At 39.4% G+C, this 23195-nt stretch overlaps 2 protein-coding genes across 7 annotated transcripts in view; both read left to right on the top strand.

The window, feature by feature from the left end:
- The window catches only part of LOC120391992 (X-linked retinitis pigmentosa GTPase regulator-like), a 101652-nt gene that overhangs the window by 52506 nt on the left and 25951 nt on the right, over positions 1-23195 (top strand). For 4 of the 6 annotated variants that reach the window (XM_039516306.1, XM_039516271.1, XM_039516264.1 and 1 more), the window contains 3 exons: positions 4302-4488; positions 5334-5443; positions 9620-9685. In XM_039516306.1, the coding sequence (XP_039372240.1) occupies positions 4302-4488; positions 5334-5443; positions 9620-9685 (363 nt within the window). Of the gene's footprint in view, positions 1-4301; positions 4489-5333; positions 5444-9619; positions 9686-14818; positions 14873-21257; positions 21455-23195 lie in introns of those variants that run through there. The other 2 variants (XM_039516286.1, XM_039516295.1) reach the window with 2 other exon arrangements.
- On the top strand, positions 11078-13245 carry LOC120392019 (spore wall protein 2-like). The gene has a single exon (XM_039516322.1). It carries the CDS (start codon positions 11313-11315, stop codon positions 12633-12635), a length of 1323 nt encoding a protein of 440 aa, XP_039372256.1. The 5' UTR covers positions 11078-11312; the 3' UTR covers positions 12636-13245.

Here is a 23195-nt window from a genome sequence, read left to right as displayed (position 1 = left end):
GCAAGCACATTCTAGGCAGGTTAGTGTCTGTTCCCCAATCGGTTCTATGGTCACTCAACTGATTGAAGGACCTGACCAAAACCTGCACAGGTCTTGCATTCTTTCAGCACCCTCCTACCATAATGATAATGTCAGATGATTCAGTGTTGGGTAAGGGGATACATCTGGGACCTCAGAAGATACAGGGCAAATGGTCACTACACGAGCAGCTCCTCCTCATCAATTGTCTGGAATTGAGTGGTCAAAATTTACACCTCTAATCAGAGCCAAGTCAGTAAAGATAATGACAGACAGTGTGGAATACGTGTACTATATCAACCGTCAGGGAGGAGCACATTTCCCATCTCTGTGTTGAAGTGATCAAAACTCTGGCATTGGTGCATAGCCAACAAGATAGTCATTGCAGTTTCTTTCCTCCCTGGTACTCAGAATACCATGGTAGATGACCTCAGCAGAGATTTCTTCCTAAATTACCATTAGTAACTGGACTCTTGAGTCCTTGACACAGCATTCATAGCTTGAGTGTTCCCAGAGGTTCATCTGTTTGCAACAGCAGCCAATGCAAAATGCATCAAGTATTGCTCCAGAGGGGTCTCAGTCCCCAGTCCATAGGAGACACTTTTTTCATTTCAACGACAAGGGGTCTTCTCTACGCTTATCCACGGACACTGTTGTTGTTGTTGTTGTTGTTGAAGGTTCTCAACAAGGTCACACAAGATCAGGCCAGGTTAATAGTGCTTGCACCAGCGTTATTGAGACAAGTTTGGGATCCCTGTCTAATTAGACTCAGCTCTGGCGCTCCATAGCATCTTCTAGTCAGTTCTCATCTGCTGACTCAGCATGCCAGTTAAACACTTCACCCCAACCTGCAGATTCTGAGGCTCCAAGTATGGTTCCTCAAAGGTTCTCTGAGGTAGAGATATCCTGTTCATCATAAGTACAACATGTTTGATTAGATCAGTGTTCTTCATTGCAAGGCCTGTGAGCCAGTGGTGGCTCCCATCAACCCTAAGTGCAGCTTGCTAAATTCCTCTAAGCTGCACGGCTGCGCAGCAGGCTATAAATAGCCATGCAGCAGCTCTAAAGGGCAATGCAGCAGGGACCTGGAGAGGAGAGAGCTGGGGGTGGGCAGGAACTGGGGAGGGGAGCAAGTTGGGGCTTGCAGGGCTGCTGTGGGCCTCTCCCCCGGCCCCAGAGCTCCCTGCTGCCAGAGGAGAGAGAGGGGCCCCTCCCCCAGAGCTCTGGGCTGCCTGCCGGCAGGGGGAGAGAGACCCCCTCCCCTGGAGCTCTGTGCTGCCTGCTGGCAGGGGGGAGAGAGGCCCCTTCCCTGGAGCTAGGTGTTGTCAGAAGGGAGAGGGCTGGGGGGGAGTCCTCTTTCCTCAGTTCCAGGGCAGCCTACCCACGCCTCAAACTCCTCATCCCCGGCCCCACCTCAGAGCCCGCACCCCCAGCCAGAGCCCTCAGACCCCCAGCCATCTGCCCCAGCCCTGAGCCCCCTCCTGCACTTTGAACCCCTTATCTCCAGCCCCACCCTGCAGCCCTCACCCCCAGCCAGAGGGGTGAAAAGAAAACAGAGGAATAAATTGACCAACGAACATTTGGACTGCCTTACTAGGATTGCGATGACAGTTTACAAATACTGCATAAACAAAGTCAAGGAGGAACAGGCACACTTTCGCTCATCCAGTTTTTAAAGTAAGTTTTGCATTATTCTGCTCTTAAAAAGTTTACTCGAGTGGCTCTGTAAGATTACATCATCAAGGAGTAGGAAGCAATGTGTTAATTTAGTAGTTGATGTGGTTCTCACATTGAAGGTTTTTTGCCAAAGTGGCCCCCACTTCAAAAATAGTGAGGAGCATAGTAGTAGAAAAAAATCTACAAGAAATACTTACCTCCTGAAATGAAAATAGCATCTTTGGTGTAACATTAAGATCTCACTGACTCACTCTTCTCTTCCCATGGTATTGGATTTCCTGTTTGAATTGAAAACATCAGGATTTTCTGTGAATTCCATTAGGGTTCACTTAGCTTCAATAACAGCTTTTCACTTTATCCATAGCGTTTTTTTTCAGTCTTCACTCATGCAATCATGGCAAGATTCCTAGGAGGTCTATCGGATCTCTCTCCCTTAAATCAGAGATATTAGTCCCAGCTGGGACCTGAATCTAGTTCTTAATTGCCTCATGAAACATCCTTTTGAGCCACTAGCTGTGTGTTCTTTATTAAATTTATCAATTAAAGTAGCTTTTCTGGTGGCCATCATGTCTGCCTTCAGGGTTGGAGAATTGAGGGCTTTAATGGCAGACTCCCCATTTATGGTATTCACCAGAGACAAAGTGTGCTGTGGCACTTTCCAAGATTTTTACCAAAGGTGTCATCAGAATTTCATATAAAACTATTTATCTCCTGTTTCTCCCCCCCCCCCCCCAAACCACATCAGAGTCAGGAAGCTATACTCTATATCCTAAATGTTAGGGGGATATTAGCCTTTTATCTAGCTAGGACCGGGCTGTTTTAGATCTAGATTGTTTGTATCCACGGCAGACAGAAACAGGGCATTGGTAATTTTGAAACAGAAGGTTATCAAAGTGGATCTCCGGCTGTATTAAGGTCTGTTACAACCAAACTCAGGTTCAGCCTCCATCGAGAGTGATAGCACATTCCATAAGAGCACTATATAAAATCTATAGCCTTACTTAGTCATACCAGTTGCAGAGATCTGTAGAACATCAACATAGTCCTTTATTCATACTTTTTCTAACCATTATGCCTTCATTCCTGCTGCAAGATCAGATGCTGCAGTAAACAATGCAGTTCTTTCCTCTGCTGTTAAGCTCCCGCCTCCTTACGGGGTGCTGCTTGGGAGTCACCCGAAGTGGAGCATTCACAGGAACACTAATTGAAGGAGGAGAGGTTATTCACCCTGTGTAGTAACTGGAGTTCTTTGAGATGTGTGTCCCTGTAAGTGCTCCACTAGCTGCCCTCCTTCCCTTCTGCTTCGGCGTCTCCCTGATGGTAGAGAAGGAACTGAGGGTGATTCACTTGTGCAGCCCCATATATCCTGCATGTGGGGCAGAAGGATGTGTAGGATGCATGTGCAGGCTGAACGGGCATTGCAACCAAAATCTCTAGTCAAAGGTGCAGGATGCAGGCACACCTGACATGGAGCACCCACAGTGACACACATCTGGAAGAACTCCAGTTACTGCACAAGATGAGTAACTTCTCCTTACTTGATGATGGGGAAAAAATGGGTAATTGTCCTGTTTTGCTTTTTTATGATCTGTAGAGGCCTGAAATTTAACAATGTGTAAGAGCCTGCTGCTTTTTGTTCCTCTCTTTAGAGTTATCAGGAATGTCAAATCTCACCTCCCTGTTTTTCCAGAGGCTTCCTTTGGAGGCCCCTGAGAAGTAAATTAGGAGATCTTGGCTGTTTATCTAATGTGTGAGTTAAATTGGTGTTTGGTTTTTGGTTTGTTCCTCTTAAGTAATAAGGTTTTGCTTCCTTGATATCTGTGGAGTTATAAAACCACCAGTTCTCCAGTTGTCCACAGTGTCTTATGGGGTGGGTGGGGAAACAGTGTAGAGAACATTTGAATTTATAATGTAAAAACCAGGAAAAGAAAAAGGGGATGACTTTAGCATTGGGGAAGAGAAACTTTTCAGGCCTTCTTTATACATCATGAAGAAACAGGAAATCACACAAGCCCATTTTTCTTCAGAAACCAGCTTCCAAGCTTTGTTTATGCTAAGCTCTGATGCTATTATTATGTATCATGTAATGAAACGTACTATAATATTTCTACAGATTCTTACATTTGAAATGAGTGTAGAAATGTGTGAACTTTGGAATTTTGACCTGTTCAAATAACCGTTAGTTTAATATTCAAAAGATATATCCCTTGAAGGCCATCGTGCCCTTTTGATACCTTCTACATTTTGAAATCTAGTTTCCATTCTACAGAATGTAGATAAATACAAAATAAAGGGGAAATATTCTATGTACCTAAATTGTGGATTAAATAAACTCTCATTCTTTTAAAATCGTAATAGAAGCTCTTTTTTATTGTTGCTTATTTTAAGATATTGAACAATTATTTGAATATTGTGTGGAAAGCATCAGCTTACTATACCTGTTCATTTTTTAGGACTGTAAATAATTGAAGAGTACAAACAGCTTTTATCATACTTAATTACTGTATTTTCCTCTAGCAAATACTGTAATTAAAGTCTGAGAAGGTGATTTTCTCTTATCGGTGTCAGAATGTGCTCAACACTTTCTTTAAAAAAATTTTCTTAAGGAAAAATCTCCAGAACAGTTTTGTCGAATGGTGCGAACGTTACCTCCGTTGGGAGAAGGCTCCCTAAAACCTTCTTTACGTGCTGCCAGCAACACTGTCCCACTCAGTTTACTAACAACAAACCACCCTGATGTAACGGAAGTGAATACAAATAAAGTGATTGAATCTACTGTGGACTGTAAAACAGGTGAAACATAATGTTTCTGTTTGTTGCTGTCTTCCAAGCGCTACATATATACTGTTTGTACTTATGTGAGAGAACCACTCATTTGAAGATTGAGGACCTTCACAACTTGCAACTGAGCACTACACCTGGGTCTCAACCCAGTGTTTGCTGGCCAGACTCTGAGAGAGCACAAAAACAAAGGCTGGAAAGTAGCGCTGGAGAATCTGTTCCTCCCCAGCCCTTTTGTGGAAAAGATGTTTAAGGATTTTGCAAGGAGGGTTAATGGAAAGAAAAAACAACTGCTATTGTTTACCTATAGTTCCTGCTATCTAAAGACCTCAAACGTGCATGCATTTAGCCTCACAACAGCCCTGTAAAGTAGGTAATTGTTATCTTCATTTTATAAATAAGGAAACTGCCGCACAGAATGATTAAGTGACACTACAAGTGTCCGTGGCAGAACTAGGAAGAGAACCTGGGTCTTTCCCAATTCTGTACCTTAACCACAAGACTGTTTCTTCCTTGGAAATTAAAAAGTACAATATTACTAAAAGGCTTAACCAAAAGGAACTTTGCTCCAGATGACTCTTTTGCATTGAAAATCTGCAAATACGAGCTGAGACCTGCAATGCCCTAGGATGCATTGTTCTGCTAGACTTCATCCTGGTCTTAACCTAAACTAATGTGGAGGAGCTGCCACCTGGGGTTAGGGGATGGGGCATGTCAGAGAGCTAAGGCACCATCTGTATAAGGAGAATAATACTTCCCTACCACATAAGGGTGATGTTTGGCTTACTATATATCACCTGCTCCAATTTATTGTACTTATTGTTTATATTTTATATTTTCTTGTTTTTATTTTTAAGAGGATCGGAAGCAGGAAAAAAATAAACCTGAAGAAAGTACCACGGAGGAAGATTCAGATAAGGAAAGTGATGACAGAAACCTTGGAAACACAACTGATGTTCTAAATATGGTAAAATACCCACTACTAAAATTGTGGCTTAGCAATCATTTTGAGGGAAAACATAGCAATAACATTTTTTTGTGATATGGCTGTAATAAAAGTAGTCACCATACCTTGGTACCCCCAAGTTCTAGGGGCTCCCTTTATGCCAGCACAGACCCCAGTCTGGGGCATCTGTTATTACAAGGACCTTTTGAGTAAGTGGACCCCGCCTCAGAGAATAGGACTTTTCATGTTTCCCAGGATGGACAATAGGTATTTTTTTCTTGAATATTAATAATCACAATCCAAATTATAATTGTGTTTAAACCAGATATCATTAATTCAAGAAAGAGAGAGAAGAAATAGATAAAAACAAAAAATAAAATGGTAGAATGAATTTTATTCTCATCTAAGCAAGAACTGCACAGAGTCCTGTTAAAATGTACTAGCCATCTTAGTTGCAAAGGTTGAAGGTTGGTAGTGATAACCATACTCACTGATGTCTGTACGTGCACCTCTTGCTTTTTCTTTGTTTCCTAATTGATTCATCATAGGAGCCTGTCACGGGGCGCGGCCCTCATAGCTAGACTGCTGCCTCCTCCTGGTCATGCTGGGGATTAGCTCAAGGCCAACACCCACGTCCCCACCCAGGTCTGCACACTGGCAATCTGTCTCTGCTCCTGCCTACGGCTCCTTTCTTAGCTTCCAGACCTGCAGCGTCCTCTTTGCAACTCAGCCCTCCAGCCATGTCATCCCCTTTCACGTGGGGGGTGGGTTGGGTATCTCTGTCCAATAGTCCAGCCACTTCCCCAGTGGCAAGTGAGGGGGACAGAAGCCTGTCCGCTACTCCAGGAACCCGGTGAATAGCAGCCTCCTGCTGCTCCTCTGTAACCTCTGTCAATGCTGCTCTATTTCCCTGGTCAGTTTCCCAGTGGCCCCAGCACTTTCTTCGCCCTCATGTCTGGGCACTCAGCTGCTCAGTCCCAGTAGCCAGCCACTGCTCTCTGTCCAAGGTGCTTACAGTTCTCTCAGCCTTCCAGGGATGCAGTCCTTACTCCCTGGGCTCCCAGCAAAAACTGCCCCTATTCTGTCCTGCAGCTCCTTTTTAATCTGAGCCTGCCAGGCCTGGATTGGTTGCACCTGGCAACTCCTCCCTGATTGGCCTTGCTTCATGCAGTCTCTCTGGGCCACTCGGAGGACCCCTCCATTGCTCCGCCCCAGGCGGGGCCTGATTAACCCCTTCTATGCCTGTGTGGGGTAGGCACCCCATCATAGCGCCCATAAGGCTGTTGCTTTTGCATATATCTGAAAAATTTTGTGACCCTGATGACAGGAAGAAACTGTTTTATAGTCAGCTCATCATTCTTCCTGTTCAAACACTCCCACCTTGTCAAGACACGTAACCATCCCTCTTTTACCAGGACAGTCTTGGTTTTTTATATGAAGTCCCTTAATCCTGAGGACTACTGTAGAGATGCTTGAAATGTGCTGATCTCTCATTTCATCATTGAAAATATTTGGATATTTTTATTACAAAAAGTTTGTTCAAGTGGTATTGGTATAAAATATTTTGTGTACCACTAATTCTCATCACACAGTGAGTGTTTCATGCTGCCATTGTTCAAGGCTACAGCTTGTCATAATTTGTCATGTGACAACATTACTATGCAGAGGGAAGACTCAGAGGATTCTACCTTTTTTATTTTATATATATATATATATATATATATGCGCTCCTGGCACAGCTGTTTTGATACAGGTGGAGGAGATTAAAGAAAGGATCCCAAATATGGAGCATTTGAGTATTTCACAACCCTAAAATGTTGCTATAATTTTTTTGGGGGGGAGGGGAAGGGGTTTTAAACAATTTTTAATATATCACCGACATATCTTTCCTATCCTATCCTGGCATGGTACAGCATTTCTCAGCCCCATCCATTGTTTAGGAACTGGTGAATTCAGATCAGCATTATGGAGAGGCAATAGTGTAGTTTTTTTACTTCAGTGGGACTTAAGCACATGTTTAAGTGCTGTGTTGAATTGGTGCCATAGTGAACATAATGTATCTATGTTCCCAAATGTGCTTTGGTTGATGCAGTGTTTTGCAGGAGCCATCATTAGTTTGGCCAGAGTTCCTTGCTAATTTAATCATTTACATTTTTTAAAAAGTGTCATTTTTTCTTTTTTGTATGTAAATGATATTTAAAAAATAAAATAAAAAATGTTCCCCAAAGTGATCCACAGATAATATTTTGGGAATTTCTTCTGTAAAAGCAAATTAGATATAGTAGCAATGGAATAAGAGAGAGAGCTTTATTTTTTTTTAAATGAAACAAAAAACTTCCCTGAAATATACCATATTTGTAAAAGAATGGTGAAAATACTCCATACATATTTGGTGTAAAAATTGCCAAATATACAAATTAAAATAGGTCTTGAAGAATTTACTAACACATGAAGAAATCTGTTTTTAATATCTTGCATTCATCATGTACTGTCTGTATGCCAGGCATATTTTCACTTTTTTTGTGTTTTTTGTTTTTGTTTTTTGCATACTGGGTTATGACAAATTCAGAAGTGCCTTTCTGTTAATAGACTGATATAGAAATAGTAGAAATATATTTTTAAATAGCTGTTTGAAAAGATATCTGTTTCAGGAAAATGTATCAAGATGGAAATAGAAGTGATTATTCTTCCTGGCGCTAAATTATCTGTTAACAGAACAGCGACTCCAATTCGAAATGGCAGCAATGACTGTTTTTTGTAGGCTTTGGTGGTGATTTTTTGATGGTGTTAGTAGAAGGAATATGTGGGTATTTATATTTTTAAAAAACTCTCTTAGAAACTAAAATGTTGTTGGTTCAGGGGAAAATCAGAAGTTCTGTACATAGTTCTGATCATGGGATTAGGTGTTAGTTACTGCCATTCAATTGGAAATTGATCTTGTTGCAGCGGTGACAGATTTTCTTTCTAAAAGAGAATTGATTGTGACCATGGGAGAAACTGAGGATCCCCCTCCCCCCACTTTCATATTTAAGTGAAAAAGGCACTACACTAGTAGTCAGAACTCTGTGATGCATGGAGCGGGGCTTCAAAGTGTACTTGTAGATGGTTACAGAATGGCGAACTGTTGGCTCATTAAAAGCTGAATTGGACGGTTTGCTAAAAATGGTAATTTTACAGTCTTTTTCCTCAAGCCGTGTGCGTAGTGGTAGTAAGATGTTCACATATTTCATGATATCATGCTGTAGCTGTTTTGGACCCTGACACTGCCTCAGTTTCCCCTCTGTGGTGTTCTCAAAACTGCATTGTGACTCTTGGAAATCAAATAAACGTGTGGGTTAATTTAGTAAAACATCACAGTTGAAATTGCAGCTTTCATCTTAAATGAAAACATGTCTTTCTCTGACTCAACTGTTTCTCCAGATCCTTGTTAGTCTCAACAGTTCTTTAGCAAAACCCAGGTCTTGCTGCCTGGCATTTCCTCACACCTTTTATTATTATTATTTTTTTATTATTATTTTATTATTCTTATTATCTCAGAAAGTGCTATCTTACTACTGTCTGCAAGACGGTGTGGTGGTATAAGCTCCCATAGATCAATCTTTGTTCTTCTTTTAGCTGCATAAGAATTTTGAATGATTGCGAAATTAATATCCTATTCTGTAGTTTCTTAGATGTATAGGACTTGAGTGTTTCCTGGCCGAGATTTTAAAAAGTGTATGTCTGAAATTAGCCTCCTAAGTCGATGGCCTGAATTTTCAAATACGTTTAGCATCCAGGAATTCACGGTGAAAAACAGTGGGAGCTGTGGAGTGCTCAAGTCATTTAAAATTAAGCTACTAATTTGGAAGCCTAACTTTAGGCACCCTTTTTTTTTTCTTTCATACAAAAGGTGTCCCCTCGATCCTAGGATCACTTGAATGAGCCCAGTGTGAATATACTGGAGACCTGTTAAATATCATCTTGTAGCTTATTATTTTTAAATGGTCTGAAGAATTTAATTTACATAATTGAACAATAGAATACATTTCTTCACAGCATTTTCAATTACAATTTAATTGACAGGCTTAATGTTTGGGAAATATTTTTAGATCCTCTGAAGAAACCTATTAAATGTAAATAAGGTATCATTCTTATTTAACTCACGTTTATTAATTAGCTTACATTTCATTCTTTAATTTGTATCCCCATTCTTTTCAGACACATATGATGAGACTGAATCCCAGTGACCAATCCTTAAAATTATCACCAGTTCAAAAACAAAAGGTACTGTCATTAATCATGTTTGAAATGTAGAAAATGTATAACTCTTTTCATAGGGCATCTTTCTTTCCTTTCTCTTTTTTGCTCCTAATTCTCATAAAGTAAACTTCAATTTCTATAGACTACTTCCTACATAAAACTTTTAGGCCTGGATCCTGCAAACGGCTCCACTGGGTAGATCTCTGCGTTTACAAGGAAATCACTGGGGCTCTTTGCAGATGCAAGTGTCTGTCTGCTTGGAGCAGTTTGAGATGAGACATTATAATAATACTGCAATTGAAGGGGCAGTATACTGTAACTTGCATTATACATTTTGTAACGCATAGTAATGATAACTTGCCATTTACTTGATTGCTGATACTAGAATATTTGGATTAAAATCCAGGTCAATATATATGTAAAGTAACCATGTTTACAAAATGCTGGATGTAATTTTACAGTAAAATGTAATGAATCACTGGGCAATAATACGTTTATCCCGTTATAAAGTTGAGACTTCTGTCTTACCATCCTGTATTAATTTTAAAGGGATAACAGAATTTTGATATTAGGGGTACATTAATATCAGATCATAATCTTATTTCAAAATTGATTACACAGAATATGATTGATAAATGGAGTATATAAAAAGAAAATGTTAAATTTAAGCCAAAAAAGACAAAGTAGCTTTAGATCAGTAGTAAATGCACTGACCCCAGAATCAGGAGAGTGCATTTAGCCTGCTCAATAAGTGTTTCATTCTTTAAACAGTTATGTATTATTTACATTAATTTTATTTGGAATATTCCGTATTTTATGCCATTTTTTAGTCCTATCATACAAATCTTTTCTTACTCAGATGTGTCTGTAGTCTTTTCCGTTTGTTCTCATTTAATTTGTTCTTAATGCTTTCCTTCTTTCTTTTTAATTTTCTGCTTCTCATGTGGAATAGAAGAACAATAAAAATGTGAAACTGAAAAGTGATGGTAAGGGTGGGTTGAAAAAGACTGATCTTAATTTCATGCAGGAGGGTTCAAAATCAACTGATGGTTCTTTGCAAAAGCAGTCTTTAAATTCAGTGTCTCTTGGAAATGGTTCAGATCTAGAATGCAGTGATTATGATGCCTTTGTGGGGAAAATTAAGGCTAATAAAAAGCATATAAAAGATAAACTAGAACAGGCATACACTATTAGCAGACTGAAGTCTGATGTTCAGCAAACTGTTAAACATCAGCTCAGATTAGTGAAAAGGAAGAAAGACTATGCAGAAAATCTTAAACCTAGAAAACAAGACACATCTTACAGTCTTTCCAGTGATAAGACTAAAGAATTATGTTTTTCCACTGAAAAGTTAAAAAAAGCTATTAAATCTAAGCAGTCCCCTGCTGCAGCCAGGAACAAACCAGTGACCATTTCAGTAACTGCACAAAAACAAAAACCTGTTAAACAAGAAAGTAAAGATGCAGTGGATGAAGTTAGGACATCTGACAAATATGGAGAAATATATGTCCGGGGGGAAGAAAGTAATGAAGAACAGACAGAACTTAAGAAAAAGGAGAGATTCATTAAACAAATAGCAGTATCTGTGTCGTCATCTTCAAGTGAGGAAGGCAGTAATGATTTTGCAAAATATGTACTCCAGAGGAGAAAAATGCACAAGGATCGTTATAAAGACACAGGAAAACAGAAGCAAATAGAAGTAGTAGAAAATGTGAATGATTTAGAAGAAAGAGATACTGAGACAGAAGAAGAGCAGGATACAAATAAACAAAGAGAGAGTGCAGAAGAGACCAATATAAAAAGCCCAAGTGAAGAGGAAACAAAAGTGAAGAGGTTTGATGATAAACCTGATGAGGCCCCACAGCGAGATGCTAAGTATAAAAAATTTAATCAGGCAGAGAAGAGTGAAGAAAGTGAAATGGGAGTGAAAGAGGATGAAAGTGAAAAGGAGAACCTGGATGAAAAAATTAATAGTGAAGTAGAATCTGGAGAGGAGGAAGATGAAAACGAGGTTAGAAAAGATGATGATGATACTTCAATAGTAAGAGATGGAGATGAAGAGGAGAAAGGTCATGGAGAAGAAAGTGAAAAAGCTGCATCACAGTATGAAGTGGAAGGTGATCATGAGAGAAAGGCAAAGGCTGAAGAGAATCATCACAGAAGAGGCGCAGAAGAGAGAAGTCAAGAGGGTAATTTTAAAGAGGAAGAAACAATGAGCCAGGGAGAAGTGGAGAAGAAAGATGAAGAGATGGTAGAAGGAGGAAAGGAGGGTAAATGTAAGGAGGAGCGGAGTGAAGACACAGAAATGGGGGCTGAGAGTGAGGGTGGAGAGGAGGATGAAGAGGAAGAGGATGAAGACAATGAAAGGGAGGAAGAGGGTGGTGAAGGGGAGGGAGAAGAGGAAGAAGAGGCAGAGGAGGATGAAGAAGAGAGGGAAGTAGAATGGGAAGATGAGGATGAAGATGAGGGGGAGGATGAAGATGAGGGGGAGGATGAAGATGAGGGAGAGGATGAAGAAGAACAACAGGGGGAGGATGAGGGGGAAGATGAAGAAGAAGAACAGGGGGAGGATGAAGAAGAGGGAGAACAACAACAGGGGGAGGATGAGGGGGAAGATGAAGAAGAAGAACAGGGGGAGGATGAAGAAGAAGAACAGGGGGAGGATGAAGAAGAGGGGGAAGAAGAGGGGGAGGATGATGAAGAAGAAGAGGGCGAGGATGAGGGGGAGGAGGAAAATGAAGAAGAGAGGGAGGATGAGGGGGAAGAAGGGGAGGAAGAAGAGAATGTTGGAGAAAAAAGAAAAGAAAATAAACATCTGCAAAGGCATAATAAAAACAGAAAGCAGGAGAAGAAAGGAAGTGCTGTACAGAGCTCTAAACTGAAAGTAAAGACAAAACAACATGTAGTGAATGGATTACACAATTCAGAACAATTTTGGAACAATGTGCTACCTCATTATTTGACACTAAAATAGTACAGAATTCTGGAGATTTACTTCAAACAGATTCATTCAGGATATTGCTGTGCCATACCAAGTTTATTTAGCTATAATCCTTTTTTTTTAAGTGATTTTAAAAAAATAAATCATACAATAAATGTATTATACTAACACCAAGTGCCAGTTTCCTAAACGGCTACAGAAAACATTAAGAGTTTGGTGACTTTTATCAGACCAAATTATCAGATGTAAATTCTGGTGAAATCTTTCATCTTTACTGTGTACAATACTATTAAAGTTGCAGAAAGTGATTCCCTGGGAGACAAAGCATTTGCTTGACACAAATTTTGTCATAATTTTAGGATGATGGCACAAATTATGTGTTGTAACAATGTAATTTTAATTGCCTTTTTAATCAGATTTCTGGAGCTGAAACATTTAGTTTTGATTATGGGGTAACTAACATGTTGATGTGCCTTTATATGAATGGAATATCAATAAATCATAAAAATTCAGTTTTGAGAACTATATCACCACTGTGTTCTTTTCCTCTTAATTTCTACTAGGCCAATGTATTAATTTGTTCTTATAGACGAATAGTTTGTTAGAAAATGCCAGATAAGTCTAAGAAAGGACAGTGTGCCAGTATGTGGTCAGTACTTAGTTTCTGTAAACTGAGGCCTTGATGTTTCAAAAGGACTTCAGCTTAGTCTCTGATTCTGGTGCCAACATGCAATTGTGTGCTAAAAAATATGAACACAAAATCAGGGGCCTCTGAAAATCTGGCCCCAAATGTATTGTCGTTAGAGTACATTCAGTTAGTGACTATTTAATTAGAGGCAATTCACCTCAGATCCATACAGAGCCATGAAATGTTTCTTCATTCTTATTTACTTGTTGAGCATTGTTAATGTACTCTGGGCCATACAATACAGAGAAAACATAGTCCCTGCCTCACAGAGCTCATCAGATAGGCACCCAGTACCCCTAGGTAACAAAAGGACTGGGAATTTGGATCACAAAGGTCTTGATCCTGAAAACACACACATGCTTAATTTTACTGCCATGAGTAATTCCAAGTGGAACTTCTCACAGTACTAAAGTTAAGCATGTGTGTAACTGTTTGCAGGTTCGGGGCCTAAGTGATGAATGGAAGATGTAGTAAGTCAAGAATCTAGATGAAATAGAATGGAAATTGGCATAAAAGATCTAAATGGCTGAAAAGACAATTTTTTGGAATTTCTAAAAGATTTGGTGTTCCCCTAAACTCTTAATAACCAAAGTTCCCCCTTTTTCAATTTTTAAAACTCTTAGCAAAGAATTTTTAAAGGATTTGCACTATGTTTGTCATGGTGTGTCTGGTGAGGGGAAGGGGAAAATGGGTGATTTTTGTCATCCAGCATTTTTGTTAGTACTTGCATACCATATTGGTGGCTGCTATAGGAAACCCTAAAGTAGACAAATCTCTGTTGACCAACCTGTGGAGTGGTCTTGACAGTCTCTGAAGAGAGTTCCTTCAACCTCTCTTTCAAAATAAGAACAAGAGGAAAAAGAGGAAATTAGGGAGAGGGATAGTTCAGTGGTTTGAGCATTGGCCTGCTAAACCCAAGGTTGTGAGTTCAATCCTTGAGAGGGCCACTTAGGGATCTGGGGCAAAATCAGTACTTGGTCCTGCTAGTGAAGGCAGGGGGCTGGACTCAATGACCAGTTCTAGGAGATAGGATATCTCCATTAATTTGTTTATTATTATTATTTATAAAATGTGCAGGGAGAAATTAACTGATGTCAAGCAGTAAAAATGTTAATTAGTACTTGTATTGAGGTTATGAAACTTTTTTTAAAAAAAATGTTGTTTTGTAACATCTTGGTATTAAAATATTTTAATTCATTGTCTCCAGAATTTATTTCCAAAAAAGGCTGTAGTAAGTTAGTAATAAGAACATAAGAACGGCCATACTGGGTCAGACCAAAGGTCCATCTAGCCCAGTATCCTGTCTTCTGACAGTGGCCAATGCCAGGTGCCCCAGAGGGAATGAACAGAACAGGTAATCATCAAGTGATCCATTCCCTGTTGCCCATTCCCAGCTTCTGGCAAACAGGGACTAGGGATACCATCCCTGCCATTCTGACTAATAGCCATTGATTGACCTGTCCTTCATGAAAATCACCAAACACCATAGATCTTAATCAGCTATACTATTTGTTATCGTGTTTTTCAGTCAGTCGTTCATTCCTTTTCACAAGCTTCAGAAGATATTTTCACTAGCAATAATGTGAGTTTGTCCAATGACTTTCACAACCTAATTAGTTTTATGGCTTAGACTTTTGCCTCTGAAAACATAATCCTTGTACATTTCTGAATTTTCTAGATTGTGCTGTTCAAGGTAATCCTCAAAATGAAATGAACTTCAAATGCAACTGTTTCTAGCTTAGGTGCATACATAATGTTGATTTGTAGACCTTATTGGTTTGATATCAGTGTGTGTAAATCTTGGAAAAGGGGTGCATGTATTCATTCTGACACCAAAGCAGAGTGGCCTGTGTAAACAGTATGTATATTGCACAACAGAACTGGTTGAGGAACTGAAAACAGACTTTTCTAATGATGGAGTTTAATTTATATGGCTTAAGTGCTGCAAAAGAACTGAACTGTTATGAAAATACTTAGATACATTACTAAGTTGATCTCAAGTGATGCATTATCAGTCCTAGGGCTCCTGGAGTATTGCTGTGATTTAATTTAGGGTAATGCTGAAAAGAGATTTGTATAGGACTGAAACTGTTGTCCTTAGACTGAACACCTGGCATAGTTATGACAAACCCTAATCGTTTCCTTTCAGGCCGCTAACTATATGTGCTGTTTCTGGTGATAGATACAAGTCTTCTTTAGTTTAGGCGACGAGCTATTGCTTTTGAGACCAATGATCTCTCGTCCAAATCCAAGCAGGGACTGATTCTTCACTGACAGCTAGAACATTGCTTTCAAGCCACAGCCTGTGTAAGTGGAGTCCCCTTGTTGAAGTGGGGAGCACAGTTCTCTACATCCATTAGGAAGGAGTAGTGCTTGGCCCCGCCCCTTCCCAAGGCTTCCAGGGGGAGAAGGGAAGCTAAGTCTTGGCCTCATCTCCTCCCTGGTTTGGGGAACTGCAAGAGCAAACAGTCTCTTCTCCTTGGAGTGCAGGGATTACTATTGTGAATGGCCTTTGTACAGCCATGCGGTGGGAGGGGGAGCTTCTTTCTGACCAACCGTCATCTGGGCCTGATAGAGCGAAGAGACTGATTTAATATTGCTGTGTGGATCACTCCTTTTGTAGGGGGATAAGCACATTACAGCTGCAGCACTACTAAGGGTCTTCCAAGGAATTGTTTCATAAACTGCATAATACACCAACATTACTGGCTCTTGTGGGACATCTAACTTCATTAACATAACTGGAACTGACACCTATTCAGCCCTGCTCAAATTTTCCTACCATCATTCAGTTGTATAGTACTTCCCTGGCAATACTATGCTAGTTCAGTCTGGGTTAAATATTCCTTAGCAGATGCACAAAGATTTATGCGTGGGACTTAAGCAGCACTGGAACAGTACTTCTGAAATCCTCTTTAGTAGACTGAACATTTTGAAATAAATGTCACCCCTTCATACTTCCAAACTTCTTTGAATGCAACGAAAGTAAGTTTTGGCATGACTTTATCTGAAAATGCCAATATACATAAACATAGTCATTTATTCAGAAAGTTCTACCTTTTAGTAAACTTTACAGTCAATGCTGATTACCAAAAACATGGAGAATGTCTTACAGACTAGAGAAGATGTTTATATATTTTATTCATTTCAGCTTTTCTCATTTATGGAGGCAAATCGCTATCCCTTAGGAAAGCGGTTCTCAACCAGGGGCCCACTGGCGGGGCTGCAAGCAGGTTTAACCAGTGAGCAGGACCAGCATTAGACTCAGGGTAGAAAGCTGAGGTCCAAGACACGTGGGGCTGAAGCCAAAGCCCAAGCAACTCAGCTTTGCAGGGCCCCTGTGGTGTGGGGCCACAAACAGTTGCCCTGCTTGCTACCCCTTAACGCCAGCCCTGGCTTTTAATCTACTGGATGGGCAGAAAAACAGCTGTTGTGGCACAGGTGGGCCGTGGAGGTTTTTATAGCATGTTGGGGGGGCCTCAGAAAGAAAAAGGTTGAGAACCCCTGCCATAGAAGGCATTTTAAAATATCAGCTTCCCCGTTTTTGGTGGCTGTAGAATGCCATATTGGGGCCTTCTGTGCTGCTGTCCTTTTCAACATAGACACCATGGTCCAGTTTATGTGCTGCGCCAGGCAATGGGGCTGTCTTGGGTTTGTCTACACTGCAGCGGGGAGTGAGTCTCCCAGCCTGGGTAGATGGGCTCATGCTAGTGGGGCTCTAGCTAGCATGCTAAAAGTAGCAGTGTGGGCATTGCCACGCGGGCTCTCAAGACTGAGATTGAGCCCCACCCTTAACAGCCACATTGCCATTTTTAATGTGCTAGCTCAGCTCATACATTAGGCTGGGGAGGTGTGCTTCCAACTCCAATGTGGACATACCCTAACTACAACCCCTCCACCAGGTCTGAGGGGAATTCATAGGAACTGGCTATACCAGCTGTGTGTCAACTGAGAGCTCCCACATGACTAGGGAATTCTTAGCTGGCCAGATCTGATTGCTCTCTGGCCTTTTCACATTGTTTAGGTAGTGCAAATGAGCAAGAACACAACCAAGTTGCTAGCTCCTTAAGTCCACCCAGACCCCTTTTTTATATTCCCAGACAAAAATCTACATTAACATAGAGTTGAGGTGCGGAGTACATATCAGTAACTTAAGGGTAAAAAGATTACAGGGATGTTTTTAATTCGCTGCAAATCAAGCATTGCAAATCCAGAAAATTCAGAGTTTAATATAAACTTAAAAGAAATCCAACCTTCCTATAGAATGGTAATGCACAGTTAAGGAATCCAGGCGGGGTTAACTTTGCCCTGTGTTGATGCCATGAAGTAACCATAGAGTTATGATTAGTGTATAATAGAGTTTGTAGTCCTAGACTAGATTAAATTGTTTTTTAATGAGACAGTAAATTTTTTCCTCATGGCATCCCTTCAGGGTGGAATTAAAAAGACATAAGGTGCTAAACTTTTTAAAGGAACCATTTTAAAATTAATTTTAACTCATGAACTAATAGATTAACTTGCAAATTCTTAAAAAAATGATTTTGTGCCCAAAGAGTAAATGTTGTAATTTTGAAGAGGATATGCTGTATTTTTCATATGTAACAAAGTAGTTTAATTCCCATTCTTAAGAGAAAAACTCACCCTTTACTATGGAATCATGAGCAGTGCTTCTGTGATGTGTCACTTGGACAACTGTCACTGACACAGGATAGACTCCACTGAGTATGCTCAAGGTATTGTTTATTGAGGAACATAAACAAGTTTGTGTGTAAAATTGTTAGTAAATGGCCCAAGAAGGTTCTTAACTTTTTCTCTTTTCTCTATTAATTTAGCAAAAAAAGAAAAATTGGTCATGAATGGGCCTTTAAAAATAATCTTTTTAAAACAGAAAATTGTTTTTCTGGTTTTTTTTTAGTTTCTTTCTTTTAAAAAAAATCGCTCTTGGCTGAAAAATTGTAGCTAGCTTTAGTTTCTGTTTCAATCACGAATTTAAAATAACTCTTTGGGCTCCTCAGCCCACATAACACAACATTCCTCACCCTCAGAATTGCCAACAGTTTATACATTTATAAACTTCTAATTTTTAAATTAAACAGAACTTTATTTTTGTTGGTTCAACATGTGAATAAAACTTAGTTATTCTTGGATAAGCACATAAGAATAGTAAGTACAGTTTGTACTTTGTTTTTCCTACTGCAAGAATATTTTGAGAACCATTATTTAAATACAAAAGAGAGAGAACAAAGGCTGAGCATCTTATTGACTCACTTTGCTTTTTTTCTAGGGCTGTCAAGTAATTACAAAAATTAAACAGGATCAATCGCGCGATTAAAAAAAAATTAATCGTGAGATTAATTGCACTGTTAATAGAAAACCATTTATTTCAATATTTTGGATGTTTTTACATTTTCAAATATATTGATTTGAGTTATAACACGAATGCAAAGTGTACAGTGCTCACGTTATATTTATTTTTATTACAAATATTTGCACTGTAAAAACAAATATTTTTCAATTCACTTAATAAAAGTGCTGTAGTGCAATTTCTTTATCATGAAAGTTGAACTTACAAATGTAGAATTATGTTTTATTTTTGAATGCAGGTTTTTTGCTACAATGTAAAACTTTAGAGCCTACAAGTCTACACAGTCCTATTTCTTATTCAGCCAATTTCTCGGGCAAACAAGTTTGTTTACATTTGGGGGAGATAATACTGCGCACTTCTTGTTCACAATGTCCCCTGAAAATGAGAATAAGTGTTCTCATGGCACTGTTGTAGCCGGCACTGCAAGATATTTCCATGCCAGATGTGCTAAAGATTCGTATATCCCTTCATGCTTCAACCATCATTTCAGAAGATTTGTGTCCATGCTGATGACAGGTTCTGCTCGATAACAATCCAAAGCAGTGCAGAGCGATGCATGTTCATTTTTATCATCTGAGACAGATGCCACCAGCAGATTTTCTTTTTGGTGGTTCAGGTTCTGTAGTTTCTGCATCGGAGTGTTGCTCTTTTAAGACTTCTGAAAGCATGCTCCACATCTCATCCCTCTCAGATTTTGGAAGGCACTTCAGATTTTTAAACCTTGGGTTGAGTGCTGTAGCTATCTTTAGAAATCTCACATTGGTACTTTCTTTGCATTTTTGTCAAATTTGCAGTGAAAGTGTTCTTAAAACGAACAGCACGTGCTGGGTCATCATCCGAGACTGCTATAACATGAAATATATGGCAAAATGAGGGTAAAACACAGAGCAGGAGACATGCAATTCTCCCTCAGGAGTTCAGTCACAAATGTATTTAATGCATTATTTTTTTAACGAGCATCATCAGCATGGAAGCATGTCCTCTGGAATGGTGGCTGAAGCATGAAGGGGCATATGACTGTTTAGCATATCTGGCATGTAAATACCTTGCAATACTGGCTACAAAAATCCCATGCTAATGCCTGTTCTCACTTTCAGGTGACATTGTAAATAAGAAGTGGGCAGCATTATCTCCCATAAATGTAAACATACTTGTTTGTGTTAGTGATTGGCTGAACAAGAAGCAGGACTGAGTGGACTTGTAGGAGCTAAAGTTTTTTATTGTTTTTTGAGTGCAGTTATGTACCAAAAAAACCCCTACATTTACACGATAAAGAGATTGCACTACAATACTTGTATGAGGTGAATTGAAAAATAGTTTCTTTTGTTTATCATTTTTACAGTGCAAATATTTGTAATAAAAAAATAAGACGAGCAGTGTTAACTTTGTATTCTGTGTTGTAATTGAAAACAATATATTTGAAAATGTAGAAAAACATCTAAAATATTTAGTAAATTTCAGTTGGTATTCTATTGTTTAACAATGTGATTAAAACTGATTAATTTTTTAATTGTGATCAATTTTTTTGAGTTAATCACATGAGTTAACTGTGATTGACAGTTGTACTTTTTTCATTACTTTAATTTTCATAAACAAGCCAGATAATTGTCTTATGATGGCCTTACATCTCTCTTTTAAAGTTATCGTGATATCCCACTTCTTAGCCTTGTATAGTCTACTCCAACCTCTTTCTGGGTTGCTTTACTCATGAGAAGTCTGTAGATAAAGTTGCTTTTTCTTTTAAAGAAAGAAATCAGTCAAAGACTGGGTAATTTTCACAGTAAATGACACTGTTAACCAATGACAGACAAACCCACAATAAAAACTTCTAAAATGGCATATGCAAGTATTTATATGTATCAAGGTTAATGTGACTGATAGTGATAGATAGCTTTAGTTAGATTAAAGTTGGGATTTCCAAAGGAGCCCAACCCCCATTAACGCTCATTGAAGCTCCTTTGAAATCCCAGTCTGAATAAGCTTCACTTTCCATAGAGATTTTTACTTGAAATCACAACCTGCATTTGGGAGGTTTGAAGAACATGCTGCTTCAAAATCCTCTGGAGGTACAGTGACTGACTCTCCCAGAATTCTTCATGTGGCTTTAGGGAGAGTACATGATGGAATGGCAGCTTGATCACCTTTTGCAAGCATTCCATGTATACGGTCCCCCTGACTTTGTGTCAGGTCAACTCCACGGGCCAGAACTATCCTGGAGCACTATCTTTATGGCTGATTACTGTCACTTTCTTCCCTTCCTAACTTATGTAGGCCCATACTCTGGCCCACAATCTTCTCCTGTGGTGCAATATGAGAACTTCAAATGATGTAATGTTACATGCGAAGTATTCTATTTCCGTGATGCAACAAGAAAGAATTTCAGCATTTCTTTTGGCTTTGTGCCAAGATTTAAGATGTCAGCACTAAAATGGTGTTTTATCATGTATAGCTTGATGTTTGCTGTATATTGATGGTTATATATAGGAAACCTAAATAAGAAGAGACTGTGGTAATATGAAAATATGTAATTTGAAGCTGTAAATATGTTCTGAACTATTCATTCTGATTTTAACAGAATTTGTGGCATTATTTCTAATTTTAGGATAAAATATCAAAGAAAAGCATCCTGACATCTGTTTACCATACTGCTGGTACACTGGAAATGCACCTAGAGTCTCATTCTGCATCCACTGAAGTCAATGACAACATTGCCATTGACTTAATTTGGTACAGGATCGACCCCCATATATAGCAAATCACATGAACATCTAACAATCTGGTCAGTTGTGAGATCTGCACAGAAGCTGATGTACACTAAGAGACTCTCTTTTGAAACTCATTTCTGGCAGTGCAGTGCAAATATATGAACGTTTGGGATCGTGGCAGTATGTAAGCAACTGAGCCAAATGTTTTGATTGTGCAATTTGGAAATCTCCAGTGTCATCCTGAGTTACATTTTGCAATATGTTCTTGATTTGGAGAAGCTCGCTGAGCCCAGAATATGATTGTACACTTAAACCTAGGCTTTTGTATGTGAAAATATTTGGATGAGGTATGGGTATTTTTGTTTCAGAAAAACTAATTTGTACTGCTGAGAACTTCATAGACTATCATTAATCTATATAGCAAAAAGACAAAAGTATTCTTGATCACTGTTTCATTTAGAGATTTGTAACTGTGCCCATTGCATCCTTATTTAGGAAGCTTATGCTCAGGATCCCAAGGCTGAGTCCATCATCTTTTATATCCCTGCAACTGTTTAGAGTAAAGAACCCTTAGGTACAATCCAGGGATCTGGAGTGGAATTTTCAAACACACCTCAGATACTTAACAACAAAAATTTCAAGAACCCATTCCTTGTGGTTGGAGATCTAGATATCAGATTTCTGAATAACCAGAATCTTATACTGAACCCTGAAGATCGGCATACTCTGTCATGGAGAAAGATTAGGCATGTTTGCCCTCAATTGTGATTGCTTTCCCACCTATGAGCCCTCCACTGCCATACTGTGTCCCAGCTTATGTAAGGCTTTATAGACTAGCCAATATCCTGAACTGCACCTGGAAATGGACAAGTAGCAAATGCAGAGCATAGAGTATTCATTACATACTCAATATGTAACTGCTACCCTACTAAAGTGATGATCCTCTGTGGTCCACACTTCTAGCTTCCAGGTGCTTATCAAAGGTAGCTTCAAATAGGACACATTGAATTAATCCAAAAAATCCTGTGGTTGGAAGGGCATGGATCTCTATGACGTTGGAGAGGAATGTTCACCACTTCCAGATCAACTGTGGATAATAAAAGGCACTTTGTAATAGTGTCACGTGGCAATCCAGGAGCAGGCATGGATCCCGTATGAGCTCAGAATTGTGAACCACTGTGGCAGAGGTTGGATATATTTTTTTAAAAAAATTATTAGAGGTTTAAAGAATGTATTTGGGTTTTATCAAGCAGCTGCCTAAGGCTCGACTCATCTGACACATCTTAAAACAACAGAATTTAAAATCGGATATATTTATTGTCCTCTCTGCAATAAAATCGGAGTATATCCCGGATGGCAGAGTGCAGAGGGAAGGCAAACTAGATTTTAGAGTAGTCCATTTAAACATCCAAGGCAGAATTTTTAAAGGTGCCCGTGTGACTTAGGAACTTGCATCCAGTTGGAAGTCAATAGGACTTGTGCTCCTAAGTATGTGAGGTGTGTTTGAAAATTCCACTCCAGATCCCTGGATTTTACCTAAGAGTTCTTTACTCTAAACGGTTCCCAGGATATAAAAGACAATGGACTCAGCCTTGGGATCCTGAGCCTTCAGTGGTTTGGGAGGAATCCTTCCTTTTGTGTCACAGTAATATCAAACGAGGAATCATCTCCAAGAAAGTCAGCCTGGTGGGAAGGATGTTTAGGAGTGATCTGAAGGAACTGTGGCATCCCTTCTGCTGTGTGTGGAGGTCTGTGAGTCTGTAGAATCTGCATTTGGAAGAAGGGCCCTCTTAAAGGATAGAGGCAAAAGTTGCCCAGATCATATCTTTGCGCTC

The sequence above is a fragment of the Mauremys reevesii genome, linkage group 1 (genome assembly GCF_016161935.1).
Source record: "Mauremys reevesii isolate NIE-2019 linkage group 1, ASM1616193v1, whole genome shotgun sequence".
NCBI lineage: Eukaryota > Metazoa > Chordata > Testudines > Geoemydidae > Mauremys > Mauremys reevesii.
Note: the sequence above shows the minus strand (reverse complement) of the source record. Positions and strands in the feature narration are given on the sequence as shown.